The 16,200-nt window shown below is 42.6% G+C and overlaps 1 protein-coding gene across 4 annotated transcripts in view; it reads right to left on the minus strand.

Moving 5' to 3' along the window:
* Positions 1-15,343, minus strand: part of LOC115150792 (GATA-binding factor 2) — a 15,441-nt gene extending 98 nt beyond the window's left edge. Inside the window, exons 1-6 of one of the 4 annotated variants that reach the window (XM_029694472.1) lie at positions 14,975-15,343; positions 8,803-9,261; positions 7,268-7,840; positions 4,049-4,206; positions 1,308-1,433; positions 1-348 (exon numbers count right to left, since the gene is read on the minus strand). The exon at positions 1-348 is cut by the window's left edge and continues 98 nt beyond it. In XM_029694472.1, the coding sequence (XP_029550332.1) occupies positions 49-348; positions 1,308-1,433; positions 4,049-4,206; positions 7,268-7,840; positions 8,803-9,028 (1,383 nt within the window). In that variant the 5' untranslated portion in view covers positions 9,029-9,261; positions 14,975-15,343 and the 3' untranslated portion in view covers positions 1-48. Of the gene's footprint in view, positions 349-1,307; positions 1,434-4,048; positions 4,207-7,267; positions 7,841-8,802; positions 9,262-9,455; positions 9,642-14,974 lie in introns of those variants that run through there. The other 3 variants (XM_029694471.1, XM_029694473.1, XM_029694470.1) reach the window with 3 other exon arrangements.
* Positions 15,344-16,200: the final 857 nt, after the last annotated feature.

The following is a 16,200-nucleotide window of genomic DNA, read 5'->3' on the forward strand; positions in this document are numbered from 1 at the left end:
TCGTGGTGATGATATGGTGGAGGGGTGATGGAGGGGCTTCAGGAGGTTTCAGTGCTCAGCCCAGGCCGGCGACCGTCCGGAGTGATGGTGAGGATGGCCGAACGAAGGGTGGATGGGAGTGGGAGTGGGCAGCATGTGTCCGGAGTGGCTGAAGGGGGGAAGGTGGCCCATGTGGGTCATGTGTCCAGCCAGGCCGGGGCCACCGCCGAAGGGAGAGGACTTGTCATGCATGCATTTGGACAGCTCATCGTAGCCATCTCCGGACCGCTTGCCCCTCTTGGACTTGCTGGACATCTTGCGGTTTCGTGTCTGGATGCCCTCCTTCTTCATGGTCATTGGCCTATTGACCTGTGGAGAGGCCAGGGAGGAGATGTTAGCTAAGGAGTAGTCAGACAAGCCTTGAGTAATATAGTTAAATAAAGGTTAAAAATATATATATAAATATATATATATAGGCTACTACATATAGGCTTCATGTTAATATTATGTGGGTTTCAAATCAAATAGTCCACCTGGGGGTGGCAGGTAGCCTAGTTGTTAGAGTGTTGGGTCAGTAACCAAAAGGTTGCTAGATCAAATCCCTGAGCTGACAAGGCAAAATTCTGTCGTTCTACCCCTGAACAAGGCAGTTAACCCACTGTTCCCCAGGAGGCTGTCATTGTAAGTAAGAATTTGTTCTTAACTAACTTACCTAGTTAAATAAAGTGTTTTTTTTTACCTGTTCATAACTCAATTATTAGTCATTGGACTTTTTCTTGCACTCTCAGTGATTTTATAATCAATTATGTCAAGTGTAATTCCTAATTTTAGATCATTTAGAAAAATCCAAACAACAACATGTTGCCTTCTTAATAAACATGAGGGGGGAAATCTGATGTGCCATAAATGTTGTGGAACAGATTTAACAGGCATTGGATGATCAAGCCACAATAAAAGGCATGAGCCTGTTAGGCTATTGTATATAATTATCTCACTAAACATGAACACACAGGACTGGAAGCCATGCTGGATCTGAAAGGGCTACTCTCAGACAATTTCGCATCAATGTAACTGACGCGTTACCCTGACATCAATGTAACTGACGCGTTACCCAGAATGACAGTCCCACCCTCTAGCCTCTCCTGGGAGTAACACCCCCCATTGAAACAAAGATGGATTAATAAAAAGGGAAAAAAACGACCGCGGGTTCTGCTTCACAGGGAAAGCAGGCTTTGCATCTCTGGGCCCCGCTCCTAAATCGATACAAGCTGTCCGCCCACTTGACCAGCTCGCCCCGCAGTTTCTATGTAAGCGGTTAGGCTACTTACGTTGTGCAGTTTGTAGTAGAGCCCGCAGGCGTTGCACACCGGGTCGCCATTGCCGTTACGCCTCCAAAGGGTGGTGGTGGTGGTCTGACAGTTAGCGCAGCAGGTGCCAGCTCGTCTCGAAGCGGACTGAGGAGGAGAAAAAGGCAGAACGTTAATAGGCTACATTATGAATAAAGCCATTCAAATGTTCGCTGATTTGACGATTGTATTAGCTTAGGCAACAGAGATCAACGAGGAAAGGGAACATGACATGAATACGATTATTGAAATTAACTACCATAGCCATGTAGGCGTAGCCTAAGGCATAGCCTAATATAGGCTAGGCCTATACATTTCAAATGTTCATTCGGAATTTTGCCTATAGGACATTTCTGCGTTTAAAACGTAAAACCTCTCGTTTTATAGCCTATTGTAATGTCCCACTCTCAGGGCTACATTCACAAATAACTTCAAAGCCAGGCCAGCGCCTGTTAGACTCATGAAATTGCTTATAGGGAGTCACATCTGTATTTGTTTAATTGAATATATTCTGTGATTTACACAAGCTTAATTCAATTTTCCAATTTGTGCAATGCTACAAAAGCTGTTTCTCTGAAATGCGTTGTTTCTCTCTTGTACCAATTTCTGCTGTCATAATTCATTTAATAAAAAAATTAGATAGGGCTCATTAATAATAATTTATACCGTCTCTATGCATGATTCTCCCTTCCCTTGATCCAGAGAATCAAACGACTCGGACTATAGGCGTCTATAAGACCAGGACCCTGTCTGCCAATGCGCTTTGTGTCCATTACAGATCTATTCTTCATACATAATAAGAAACGTTTAGGCTCACAATACAATAACACTACAGCCATGTATATTGCATGTAGACCTATGTATTTATTTTAATTAATTTAGGGTTTTATGACAGTGGTTCATGCAAAACATCCCGAATAAAAACTAGGATGGCGACGGACGGAATCTAAAAAGCAGACAAATAGAATACTACTACAACAAAAAACGCATCGCATTCCGGCGCATAAAGCTTGTGCCAGTGCCAACCGAGCATGACTAACAAACAAGAGACCAAGAACATAAATACATTTATTTTCCAATCCCCACCACCATCCCGCCCCTGACGTTCTCTCTCTCTCTCTTCACACATAACTGGGTCCTATAGTGTTATGATAATCGCTTTACAGTATATTGTAAAAGTCTGGCCTGCCGGGTCCATACAAAATGCAGCGGTATTTGTTGAAGGCGGAAACACCCGGGAGCCTGGCTTCCTTATCGTGCCGGGGCAGATATCCGAATAGGAAACAACTGGATGCCCTTTGAACAGAACTCTGAAAACACTTGAGTTGAAAATGCAAAGCTGTGGCCACAGACCGACAAATGGAAAATGTAATGGACTTCTCATCGGGAGAACGAGTCAGAGGCGCGCGTATTTACACCAAGCTGCGCTAAAATGACATAGCCTACTTGTTCCACTAATGCTGACAATAACGCTAATACAGTCTGTTACAATATATTTCAAAAAGACAGTTATAGAAATAAAAACAACATTCGCAATGTTCTCCATCCCATTACATGTATCTCAATGGAAGAAAACCTAGGAAAATACAAACTCAGGCAACCATTGCAATGTGTTAAACAATTATGATATTTCAAATAGGCCACCGCGTGGGTTAGCCTACACGTGTACATTAAAACATGAATTTACATTTAACAACACGAGTGAATTGGGCTACAATTTGGTGATCCAACTATTGCATCTTTGGAACTGCATGACTGGACGACTGCATAACGAGTGTCCATTTAATTAGATAGTAAGGTATTAGCTATTGATTGAAATATTCCCATTAGGCCTATGTATAGTAGTATGATTGAATTATGTCAGAACAAAACTATTCAGATCTAGCCCATACAGAAATGAGATATGGCGGGTATACCCTACTGATCATTAGAGGTAAACAAGGTAGAAAAGTTCCTTATATAAATCAATTAAAATATGTTTTAGCAAAATGTAAATAACGAATTCAAAGTTTATATCAATCTAAATCCATTGCATATTAATGCGTAAATGTTTGGAGCCACCCAAAAGTTAGCATTTGGAATGTGCCTTGAACTGCCACTGAAATGAAGTCACTTCTCACAACTTGAATGTCTTAAAAAGTACAAGATGGAAAGTAGGCCTATCCTATACAATCAAAATGATGAATCCTAATCAGAGGTCTGAATATAAAATTAACAAATAAACCTTTTCAAAATAATCAGGAACCAGTATAATTTTGGGAAAAAATGTATTGTAATAATAACTTGGAAATTAAACATACAATAATAATTCAGCCCACCTGAGACAAGGAAAATATATAGGCGTATGTGTATTAGAAATAACAGGGCTCAGAATAATCCTTGCTCTTAAATGCCTGTGCAGAAACACTGGACAAAGTATTTGTGTGTGTGCACTGTTTTTCACTCACTTCAGCATGGTAATAACCAATGCAGCATGGGCATTGGGATCAGTGACAGTATCAGCAGTATCAGCACTAATGATAGCAGTTAAAATGGCAATAGTAGCAGTATTGTAACAGGCGGTGTAGGCAATCACCAGGGGGTGCGAGGGACAAACAATTCCAGGAAGATCATAGGGAAAATACAACTTTCCTGGAATTGTCCTGGCGGTATCTGCTTCGTGCTCTATTTTGGCCCCCTTTCTCAGATGTGGAAGGGTAGACGGGAGCGAGATGGGGACTCACCAGTCTGCGTTTGGGCTTGATGAGAGGTCTGTTCTGGCCGTTCATCTTGTGGTACAGGCCGCAGGCGTTGCACAGGTAGTGGCCCGTCCCGTCCCGCCGCCAAAGCGGGGTGGAGGTGGCACCGCAGTTGACACACTCGCGCCCCTCTGAGCAGAATTCAAGTGGAGGGAAGACAAAGGAACATTTATATAATTAAAAAGTTCACACTCCATCAAAAGCTTAACAGTAACAGATTCACATTGAAAACAATAGCCGCCAGGAGAACACAGAGGAAATCAAGAGCCTACTGGACACACTCTTCATTAGTAGTGTAATATGAAGTCCAAGCCCCCCCCCCCCCCCCCCCCCCCCCCACACACACAAACACACACACACACTGGGAGGACAGTGTCTCAGTGTACATATCAGTGTGCAGGTGTACCAGCCAAAGACAATCCCATATGACTGTCATTTGTACAGTTTGGTTCAGGGCGAATCGCCATGGACACAGACACCTGTATGTAAAGTGATCCAGGGTAGGAAACCCAGAGACAGCCAGGACGTGTCCAAAGGTGTCCAAACAGATGAATGTGAGACACCATCAAATTAGAGCTACATAATTCATGTGCTGTGGGCACACATGAGAGGAAACAGAAGAGTGTGGTGGTGGTGGTGGTATTAAATGTGGGCCTGACCACATTGTGGTCTCCAACAAATAGGTGCCCAAATTATAGCTCAGTATCCCTTTATACCAGCCCGGTTTCTATGTTTCCCTTTACTCATGACTTTTGAAATGATTTACAAAATCTTTTCATTGTTAGGTTTCTGTTTGTGTGCCTGGCAGCTACTGTGACCCATTTAGGGGTGACCCTCTTCTGGTGTGTTCAGGGTTCAAGTCTTTTCACCCACTTCTACATCTTCAGCTGCAGAAAGACAGTGGGTGTTGTCTGTCTCTCTCTCTCTCTCTCTCTCCTCTTACAGGTTGCACTGCGATATAATGCACAGGCTCAGTCAAATGGGCCGTTGCTGAACCTCGACCAAAATGGCCTTGTTTAATTCATGTCTCTTTCTCCCTAGAGCATCATGCCTTTATTCCTATTATAATGTCAGCAACACCCATAGTCCCACCTAAACCCGAGAAAGGGATCTGCTCTGGACAATGGCAACGCTCCTTTTGAAGTGTATTCTGAGTGTTTGACTCTCTCTCCCTGTTTTGTCAGTCCAGCAGAGGCACCAGTATCAATACAACATCGCCTTCCAGCTCCAAAAATACAAAAGCTGTTGAATTGTTGTGTAATTTGGGAAGTTCCTTGGGGAGAGAACACTGAAATCCCACTGGCCGAGAGTATAGTAGAAAGACTGAGGCCATTGCCATTCCAGGGAGGAGGTATGTAGGTGAGGGCTAGTTTAAGGTTATTTAAACAGGAAGCCATACTGTTGTGTAAGGTAGGTGCTGACTGCTGAAATGTCAATGTGGCATTTCATACAACAATCAATCACGGCTCCATCAGACTTTGGGACTGATAAAGGAATGGCAGGCCTTGTGCGAGTTACTGATTCTGGATCTGTAAGGGAAGCTTCAAGTTCATGTGTATTTCTCTGTTGTGATAGTTACAATGCTCTTGCACAAAATAATCCCTTTAAAAGATTTGTGGATACCGTTTTAATTAAAACATTTGCATAACCAATCTCCCATCCACAAATGATTGAACTACTGAGCATACATCAGATAATAACACTTTGATCTGTAGTGATAATGCAAATGAAGACAGTTGTTTGCTAATATCTCTATACACTAACGAACAGTTAGAGAGACTCCACATTCAAATCATTTTTGGACACCAGACCCACAGCATAATTAACTTTGAGTTAATTAGTCTGAGCAAAATGTAATGATAAATGTCTCCCTATGAGCTCATGTGATGGCTTGATTAACTATGTAATTAACGATCTAATATTTGTATACATTTATCTGAAGGTGATGTGCTCTTTTCGGGAGAACCTAAACTGCTATAAGAGTAACGGTTATTACTGCAATATCATAACCTTATTATCAATTATTATTATTGTATTATGACTTTGTTGTCTTTGATATGGTCATTACTACTAGTGTTAATCATCCTTTCATCTCACTGGGCTTGATTCTTTCTCACTATCTCAGCGCACTGGGCCAAGGCCATGCCTAAAAACACAAACAGCAGGGCTCTGTCGCCTGTGACAGCGCGTCCCGACAGCGCTTTGTTAGTATTGGGGCGAGCAGTGGACGGTGGAGGTCGTGATTTGTTCACTCAAGGTATACAGGATATGGCAGGAGTCGCCAGAGCGTCGTGACTCCTGCATTTTTTAAGCTTCTGCCAAACAAGGGCATCGGTGGCATTTATTTTCAGCATCCAGCCAACCAGCCCAGATAAACATAAACACGACCACATTGAATATGGTTTCAAAAGAATGATTAGGTTACCATTCGTGCAATTTTGTAATAAAAAAACGTTATTTTTTAAATCTGATAGGCCTGTCAGACATGCTTATTATAGGCCTAGGCCACGTAGCACTTTCAACAGGCCTGCTAATAAAAACATTCACAATAGGTATTATTACATATTCTATTGAAATATTATTATATTCAGCACCCTCTTTATAATAATTATGCCAACTAGCCAATAAGCCAAATTATTGACAATAAATAAATGTTTCACGTTGAATTCCGTATTTTCATTTTGGTGATTGTTTGACTTTAGGCTGTTATCTCCTTGCCTCGACTCAAACGTGTTTAATAATGTTCAAACCTGAATATTTGCGATTCAAATATTAGCCGTTTCATGTTAAATGCTTAATCATTTCATTTAAGTGGACGGTGTTTACGAGTGGTGACGAATGCGATGGAACAGAGATAAGAGCCACTGGGACAGGTTTGGGAAGGAGAGAAGCGCTGCGGGTAAAATAACCTGAGGTTAACAGCCACTGTTCGACAGTGAAACATTTACAGGACCACCCAATCTATTTCTTGAAGATTAAAGCATTCATAGCCCTACAAGCAAAATACATTTAGAACAAGCTAAATGTTAGTTATTGTTTGGGCCCTGACAGAAATTCATGCGCTTGACAAAACATAGGCCTGACACTGGTTTATATTGTCCTAACATGGACTCCAAATATTTATATACCTTAAAATTACATAATTAGGCTATACAAGACTCTTTATGTGCAGGGTACGTTTAGGAATAGACTTATGAAACTCACCTGAGCACGACCGGGCTTTGCTTTTACACTTCGGCGTAAAGCTGGATGAAGATCCACCCAGCAGGCTACCGGGGTGGAAGAGACTGCCGCCGTATTCGTGTGGTGTTGGGAGAGAGTATGGGTAGGTCGGGATGGGGTGGTGTGTTGCGGGAGTTTGGGCACTCATCGAAGCCAGGCTGTTGCGGAGAGGACTGCAACCCTCCAATTTCATTCCTTCTGCCAGTGACACTTGGTATTTGATGGACTCCTTTTCGTCCATTCTTGTCGAGGTGGAGGTTGGAGAAGTAGGGCCGAGGTCCGGGGACACGTCTTTGGGAGGCGTAGGAGGGAAACTGTAGAGATGGTGCGGGCTGCAGTGGGACGCAGGGGTGAGGGAAGACACCGGAGCAGTGCTGGAGCTACTACTGCAAGGGTAGCCGGAGCTAGCAGGATGCATTCCTGGCTTGCTGAAGTGGCTGACCGCCCATGCGTTATGGTGGTGGGCAGCAGAGAGGGCCGCCTTCCCGCTGTCAAGCCACGGAATGCCGGGACTGTGGATGAGGTGTGGCCGGCAAACCGGACTCCCAAGGCGAGCTGTAAATATAAATATTATGATTTTTTTTCTAATCGAAAGCGATGTGTCCAGTTCTATCACACTGCGTAAAGTGCTGTCTCCTCACCTGTTGATGTCAATTCCAAACTATTTAAACTCGACATTGAGGTATACTTTTGTTAGTGTAAAGGTTATTCAAATAGCCTACAGGGCACCAACTTTAAAACCACGCCATTTCACAGTCCCCAGCGAAATCTAAAACAATAGTTAGGCTACTACAGCTCCGTACCATAGACTACTTGACAAAAATATTTACAGATGTAAATGTTTACGCTTGTTGCAACACAATCTCTTATTGTCGAAAGCATGTATGGGAGAAAGAAATCCACGGGGAGAAAATGGGATCAGTGTAGAGGCCTCGACTGAACTCCTATTTGCCTATAGTCATTGCCTGTTGGTCGCTCAGTTCCAGATCTCGGACTAAATAATGTTATTAGTAATTTTGCGTTTGGATTTTATATCCGGGAAGTGCCTCTCTCTCTCTCTCTCTCTCTAGAAACCCCTGCTTCAACAGAGGGGTTAAATGACATACTTCCCTTTCCTCTTGCTGTCTCTTGCTAGAAATTCTGGTTTTATGATTCCATGCCGTGCGCCAGAGACAGCCACGCGCATGGACATCTATGTGTTACAGTATTTTAGTTGACATCATTTATGCTCTCACATATTGAATAAAATACCATATATAGATTTGTTTTTAAATACAAGGTTCTGTATGGACGACTTTTTACTGGTAATGGAAAAATGTTCTGTGCCAAAGGTCTTTGTGCATCAAACATCACACAATCAGTTATGGCAATAATATAGGCCTACCGTCGATTAGTTTTAAAGCAACAGCCTGAGTGGTTGGATACATGTTGTCTTATTGCACCCTCTCACAATTACCTAAAGGCTATAAAGCGGACCTAATTAATACAGTTTAGTCACAACGCTGAGCGCGTCTTACCATGTGCCTGGCTGTATGTAACCCTGGCCCGGGAGTTGGCATAGTAGGGGTTCCCCTGAGAGTCCAAGTGGTTTAAAAACACATCCACTTCGTCTGGGGGCAAAAGCGGCGCCATGGGCTCCATGTAGTTGTGGGCCAAGCTGTGGTGATGCGAGTCCGGGTGCTGCCCATTCAACACGGCGTGATGATGCGCCATCCACCGTGATTGATCGGCTGCGACTTCCATACCTAAATCGTCGATAACTTTATCCAAGATATCACCGAAACGTCGTACTTTTTCTGAAAATATAAGTTCTCTTTATGTGGTCCTTCTCCTGGGTTAAGCACTTTTTACAGTCCCGAAATGTGGAGAAAAGGATGGACGTAGTGATGTCATACGGGTTTTCGGCACACTCTCCTTAAAGGTTCTTTGCTTCAGAAATAGAATCCTTGATCCGTTTTATTGGCTCTTACTGACACCTGAAATGAAACACAACAACATTTTATAATTTAATACACAACCCGATGCCAGACACTTTTGCACAACTCCTTCGGCGATGTATGCAAAATATAAGAGATTGTTGTTTTCCCTATATTTTCAATCATCCCAGGAGCATTGTATAGCCTACTGACGACCTTTTACCACAAAACTGTATTTTTTAAAAACTACTTACAGTGTATTGCACCATTGCTGCAATGTTATACTCATAACACATGCATCCAATCTTATTCCATTGGAGAAAAAATATTTCTTCTGAATTTACCTGTTGAAAGTTTGATCTATGACTACGATCAGCTGTTCAAACACACTTTAATCTCTGAAACGCCTGATCCGTGAGGTACCCGGGCGCACTTTCCTACTGAATTGTGGCAGTACACTGACGCGACTGGCGCCAGTAAATTCCATATCAAGCGAGCCGGGGCGGAGTCAAGAGCGAGCAGTGACCTCCTGTAAGCCAATCACAGATCAGTATAGCTGCAATTGGCTCATGTATCCCAGCTCTTTCAGTTCCCATTCGAAACAGTAATGCCCCGGACCAAAAAACTACAAGACATATCAATCAGCGGTGTAATTTCTCGGGGGACTTTTCTCTCTCGTGAAGCTCGCAGAATGAGCAATTTGCCCCTGATAATGTCTTCTTTTACCAACACTCAGAGACGGACAGCCCAGATGGAGGCAAATTGAAACTGTAAATTGTAAGCCGGACAATTTCTGTAACAGTCAACTAGGCCTACATTATCTGGCAAACGCAGTAGCCTATAGGCTGTTGTCACTTAGCCTTGCATACCACCTTGAGATTGTTTTGCCTTTAGATAACACAACATTATATTGCTAAGTTTGAATTCAAAGTGGATGCCAATGCTATTTTGTATAGGCTAGTTAAATGAAACCAACCATATTAGATGTAAACATGTTTAGTGGGCTAATTGAAATGCTATCAAACATCATAAAATAATGAAGCAGTCTTTTGGTTATTATTCTGTATTCAACAGTAAAGTGGTTGGTTTTCACATCTGCCTTGTTTTACAGCATAGGCCCTTGTGGAGAACTGCATCGGCAGTTTGGACACATTTACAAGGATTCTATATGCCAATTATGTAAATGTCTTGTAGAACAACACCAATTGCAAGTGTGAATGTTCACATGAACCTGCAATGCATATAAACCCAATTTTCAGTCCCTCTAGGATTAATAGGAGAGGAGCCGTTTATGACTTCGAAAATGGGGCCATTGTTGTGAGCGCCTAATTGTCTTAATTAGTAGTCACGACATTCCTCTTGTGAAAACATTGGTTTTGCCTAAGATCTAGAGCAGTCAACACTTTTTGCATGTTAATGGAGCCTTTTTTCTCACTTGGTGGTACAGACAGGGCGTCAGGCCCGCCTCACTTGTGTAAAACCAATTGGTGACCATTAGCGACACTTTGTTAATTCTTGATTACATTCACCTTATGGCTGAAACAAGAAGGCTTGTCCACCACAGTCATAAAGACAGAGTGTCGCCAATAACCTTTTATCAAGTGCGCCGGTATAACCAGCTAGGCTTTGTCCTACAACCGCTCTACATACCCAAATACCTGTCTGCATACCCAAATACCTGTGATTTATTTCAAACCAGGAATAGATTGGAAGGCCTCATAAGCAAAAGCCTATTGAATAATAGGCTACCAACTGAACCTCCTAAAATGTAGTCTATAATCCAGCTCTTGTTATGAGGTTATTAGGTTTAGCCTACAAGTAGTATTTTATTATAATGTGATGAAATACTGTAGCCTACACACTTTTGCACAGGTATTCTATGGGCCTGTCTGTACCTGATCAAAATAATACGCGGAAAGAGCATCCGGGAAAAAATCGCCAGTCAAGACGTACTGGCTTACCCTCTATAGTAAAAATGTGGCATTTCGTGCCATACATCACGATATTGAATATTAAAAAGAAAATGTTTGAATGTCTTTTTTAATAAAGAAAGTGTGTGTGTGTGTGTGTGTGTGTGTGTGTGTGTGTGTGTGTGTGTGTGTGTGTGTGTGTGTGTGTGTGTGTGTGTGTGTGTGTGTGTGTGTGTGTGTGTGTGTGTGTGTGCGCGTGATTGACAGACAATAATTGGACGGAGCTCGGGGCCCAGACTGGCCGCCTCTCTGACGCCCCGACTAGACGTCACAGAAAAAAATCTCAGCGCATGGACTTCACAATCGTTCCAAAAAAGCCTCGAGATCAGTTAGGACCAAGCTTTGTTTATTCTGATAGAAATACAGTGTTATTTTGGCCAAGCCTAAATCAAATAATTAGATACTTAGGCTACTACACTCAACCTGTGAAGAAAAGGATGCATGAATAGCTTAACGCAATGTTAGAACGAGGGCATTTGGACAGTTTGGGCTTTGATATGAGGATGTTTGCAGGGTGTGTATGTTGGTGTTTGTGTGCGTGCTTGAGCGCGAGCGAGAGTGTGTGTGGCTTGGCATTCAGTCATTGGCATCTGGTCAGGGGCCATGACATGATGAGCTCAGCTCTCTGTGCTTGTCAACTTCTAAAATCAACAAATGAGTGTATGTGGGGTCATAACACACCCAGGAGTCTCCCTATGTAATCACCCAAATAACAGACATTCTCCTGAAATGAGAGCTATAGCAGCTGAAAATGTCAGGTGTAGCGAGGACATCTGTCTTAATAAATAGGTTTCTTTGAAATCATTTACAACTCTGTCAATTGTCATTCATTGGCAGGTCAAGTTACATAGATTTCAAACAATGTTTTCTGTGGCACTTTGGTCTAAAGTACAACATTGATATTCCCTAAAGATATTTCAATGAAAAAAGTACAGGACTGCATTGAAAAAAGAATAAAACGCATCAACACAAGAGATCTTTCTAAACTATGATGCATCAATTTAACAGCAATGCAACGACTACATGTTTTCGATGTAAACCAAGAGGAAATCAAATCTTGTCTTGACCAAACCCTAATAGTGATCATAGCAGGTCATCTTTTCCCCCCTGACATCACCGCTGCTGTTTGTCTGTCTGTGTGGTTGTCTGTCCTCGGTGCTGTGCTCCTCTGTACCGCAGCCCGCTCTGTGCAATGTGGCTGGGCCTTGGTGGGTCAGGCCCAGCAAGCAGCCTCTCCATTGTTGTTTCGCATGTTTGCCAAATGGATTACTCAGCGGGATTTACCCCTCTGTAATTTATACCTTCATTAATCCCATTTGTATCTGTGCTGGAACAAAGGACGGGATGATGGGTTTGTGTGTGTATGGGGGGGGGGGGGGGGTCCACGCTCAAGGACATAGCAGCATTGTCTCACAGGGGATGCTTTCCTACTAGAGCAGTAGAGCCCTTGGATGTAAGTACATGAACCCTTCCTTGCTGCCTATGGCTGAGGGAAAACATGTATTCCCATAAGAAATGTTCATTGGCTATAATACATGGCATTGACAGGCATTGTTATGAATAAGAGGCAATACGATGGTAGCAAAACCATGTCAATTCAGGATGCTTTTTCTCTTCTGCCGTAGGTTTGTAGGCCTATCTGTGCAGCGGTCAGCTTTAAAGTCCTACTCCAGTCTCATTTTCACCCCATTTAACACCTGATTTACTTAACAAAAGGAACATCTCATGTTGAAGATATCTTTACGACCATTGCTAAGGTAAGGTGAATGACCGGACCGTTGTTATTTTTTATTTATTTATTATTTAACCGTTATTTAACTAGGCAAGTCAGTTAAGAACAAATTCTTATTTACAATGACGGCCTACCAAAAAGCCTCCTGCGGGGACGGGGCCTGGGATTAAAAACACATGACAACAACATGGTAGCAACACAACACGGTTATTACTGAACCAGAGTCGGTGTACGAGCAACAGAGAACATTCCAATAATTAACAGGTGCTGCTATGAAATGAGCTTGCCTTCTCTACCTGTTTGTTCCCCTTGCTTATGGTCAACATCCATCATTATTCAGAGGGGTGGGGGTGGGGGATGGGTGGGTTGGGGGGGGGGGTAGAGAAAGCCACAGAGGGGTTTGTGAAGATAAGCAGAGCTGGGGAGGGGAGAATGACACAAACCAGCTGAAGCATTATTGTCCTTTACTCATGGGTAATTACATCGAGCACAGGGCACTGGGGGCTATAGAGTAGACAGAAGCAGACAGCTCACAGCCCATCCTCGTGGAAGTGCGAACCCAGAACACGGTTGTGAAAGCAATGCATTTTCACCCTCATATTAAACTAGATGCATTAACTGTTTTCTGAGTTGGTGAGTATGTTCAAAGGAAATGTTCATAGTATAATGGCCCATTATTGGATGGACTTCTGTACATTTTGGCTCCATGGACCTCGCTGGTGGCCTTGATATCATTTGAGAGTGTATTTATATTAGGTCTAAGTGATCATCTTGACCACACTTATCTGAGACACACACGCAGAAAGGGGACGCTTAACTGGTATGGCATGTGAGGTGACTGATAGGTAAGGGGCCACATGCTGAGTTTCGAGTGTAAGTGTCATTTTTATTAGCTGATGACAGTCTCACGAGGGCAATAAATCTGCCTACTCGAGACAACAGTCCCGCCCTTGTTTCTATTGGACCACTGAGACCATGACGTTACTGCCCTTTCTTGTGATGAAAGGGGGTTGGTTACTGGAGTCTTCATGCGTTTGAAAGCACAGGTGATTAGTGGATACAATCATCGTCATCTCAATACGAAGCTGCAGGAAGCTGATGTTGATCTCACACCCGTGATTGGTTCGCCTAGATCTGCACAATTCCACAGTTCCATAACCCAAGGCCACAGCAATTGTCACGTTTAATTAAAGTTCAATTGTGATTAACTTTTGAATACTTCACGAACATCTAGTAAAAAAACAGATCACATGAAGTCAGTTCATTCAACTGATTGGGCTGCTCGTAATAACCACGTAATAACACTGTTAAACCATGAAGAATTGAATCTGGACAAATGATAGCCTAATCGATGGTGCGGAAGGTGTCTTTGGGAGGACCTTAACTCGACCAGATGACTTCATTGTGTTATATTCCTGGTTTATACAGCCTAATAGTTACAAAGACAAGTAATAACGAATACTGAAAGGAGCTATAGCATACTGTTTCTATGCATTCTATTTAGTCTGATTAAAAATGATGTTATTGTTTTGCAAGCCAGAAAACCGTGCTTGATAGTAGTAATTATAGATGTTACGGAAGTGCATGCAGTACATAAGCAGAAGATAATAGCATAATTAGATTACATGCTGCGTAACGAATTCTTATAAATGGAAGACTATATGATAAACACATGAGAAACTGTCTGCATAAAATACAGTGGAATTGTAGTCTATTGTTATTATTGTGATAGCTTATAGGCTCTCTTGTTCTTCCCACATTCTAACACGGCTACTCCGTGACGGTGCCACTCCAAGTGCGGTGCCAACTAGGGCTCTCTGTAGCCTATAATGTGTGCAGTCAACGATGCATCATTATGAGGCACGTATATTGTAAATGATATATAGGCAGATGGATAAAAAAAAGAGCTTTACGCTTGGATAGTCTACTCTCACATATTTAATTTCAGTTGATGGACAACTAGTCTTTCAAGATGTACCCCAACCAGTAACACGATTGCAAGGAATTTACAGCATGTCTGAATAATTCCACTTACAACAATAGTAAATAGTAAATAATGAATATCTCTTACCATCAGACTGACTCGGCCCTGCTCTGTCTGGGAGCGGAGTAATGAGAGATTCAGTCCGGTAGCCTATAACCGGTTCTCCGTTTCGCCTGCCTGGCACTGCGTAGTTCTCGCTGACGTTTCCCTATTATGCGCAGTTATGGGTGATGGACTGCCTAAAAATCAATCCGCGTTTGTTGGGGATGCTGCTGTGGAAGCTGTGTCCCTCTGTCCCAAAAGAGTTATGTCAGCTGGCAAGCCCCCTCTCTCTATCTCTCCCGTTATCTCTATTTCCCTTTCTCTCTCTCTCGCTCTGCTCTCCCCCTTTTTCTTTCTATAGCTCCGCTGAAAACGAGAAGAAAAAAACTTGATAGACATTGGAGACATGTATGTTGTTATGGTGCGTCAACCAGTCTCAATCTTGTCTTCCGGGTCGTGACTTCTTTGAACATTTTGATATGGATTTTGAAGGAGGGGACGCACGGTATCTAGTGTTCATTCTTAAACCCTTTTAATCTTAAGGTTTATCCGGCCAACAATTCCACTTCATAGTCGAAGCAGAACAGTTCCTTATGGAATGTTAGAGAGAGTGGCACGTCAGTATCACTCAACCAACCCGTGCAAGGTGAGTAACCCAGTAACTGAGTGAATACGAAAAAAACGCTTCCGAAAGAGACACTGCTTCATTAATGTCATCCAATCCACTTGGACCAAACATCTTCCCAATCAGGTTATTGTGTTTAGTTGACTCAGATTTTTGGGATTATATTACATATTGAGCTATCTTGGGTTGCTTGGCTCTCAAGCAAACTAAAACTACATGCACAATATAAATGGCCAACAGCAATCCGGTGTAATGAATTCCTTCCCCGCTCATTTTGATTGAAATACGGTATACCCCATGACCGAACCTCCCTCCTACGATCTTCTTTTTACTCTGTCCCACACATTAACACCAACTTTAAAACATGCAAAGCCTCAAAATCTCCTGCACGCGACCTAGGCTCGTGCGCTGCAGCTAAAGCCAGGCAGGTGCAAGGACTGCTGCATCCCGGGCTGTGTCCCCTAGAGTGCACACACACAAAAAGAGGAGAAAACCAAGCTTGCATAAAGAAAATAAAGAAAAATTGAACTTTGACAGAATTACTTGCATTCATTTCAATGCTTAAAATCACTTCTGCAAATACCTCTGTTTTGCGTCCATGAATAAGACCTTGAATAAAAACAACAACAGAAAAGAATATACACAC

The sequence above is a fragment of the Salmo trutta genome, chromosome 16, assembly GCF_901001165.1.
Source record: "Salmo trutta chromosome 16, fSalTru1.1, whole genome shotgun sequence".
NCBI lineage: Eukaryota > Metazoa > Chordata > Actinopteri > Salmoniformes > Salmonidae > Salmo > Salmo trutta.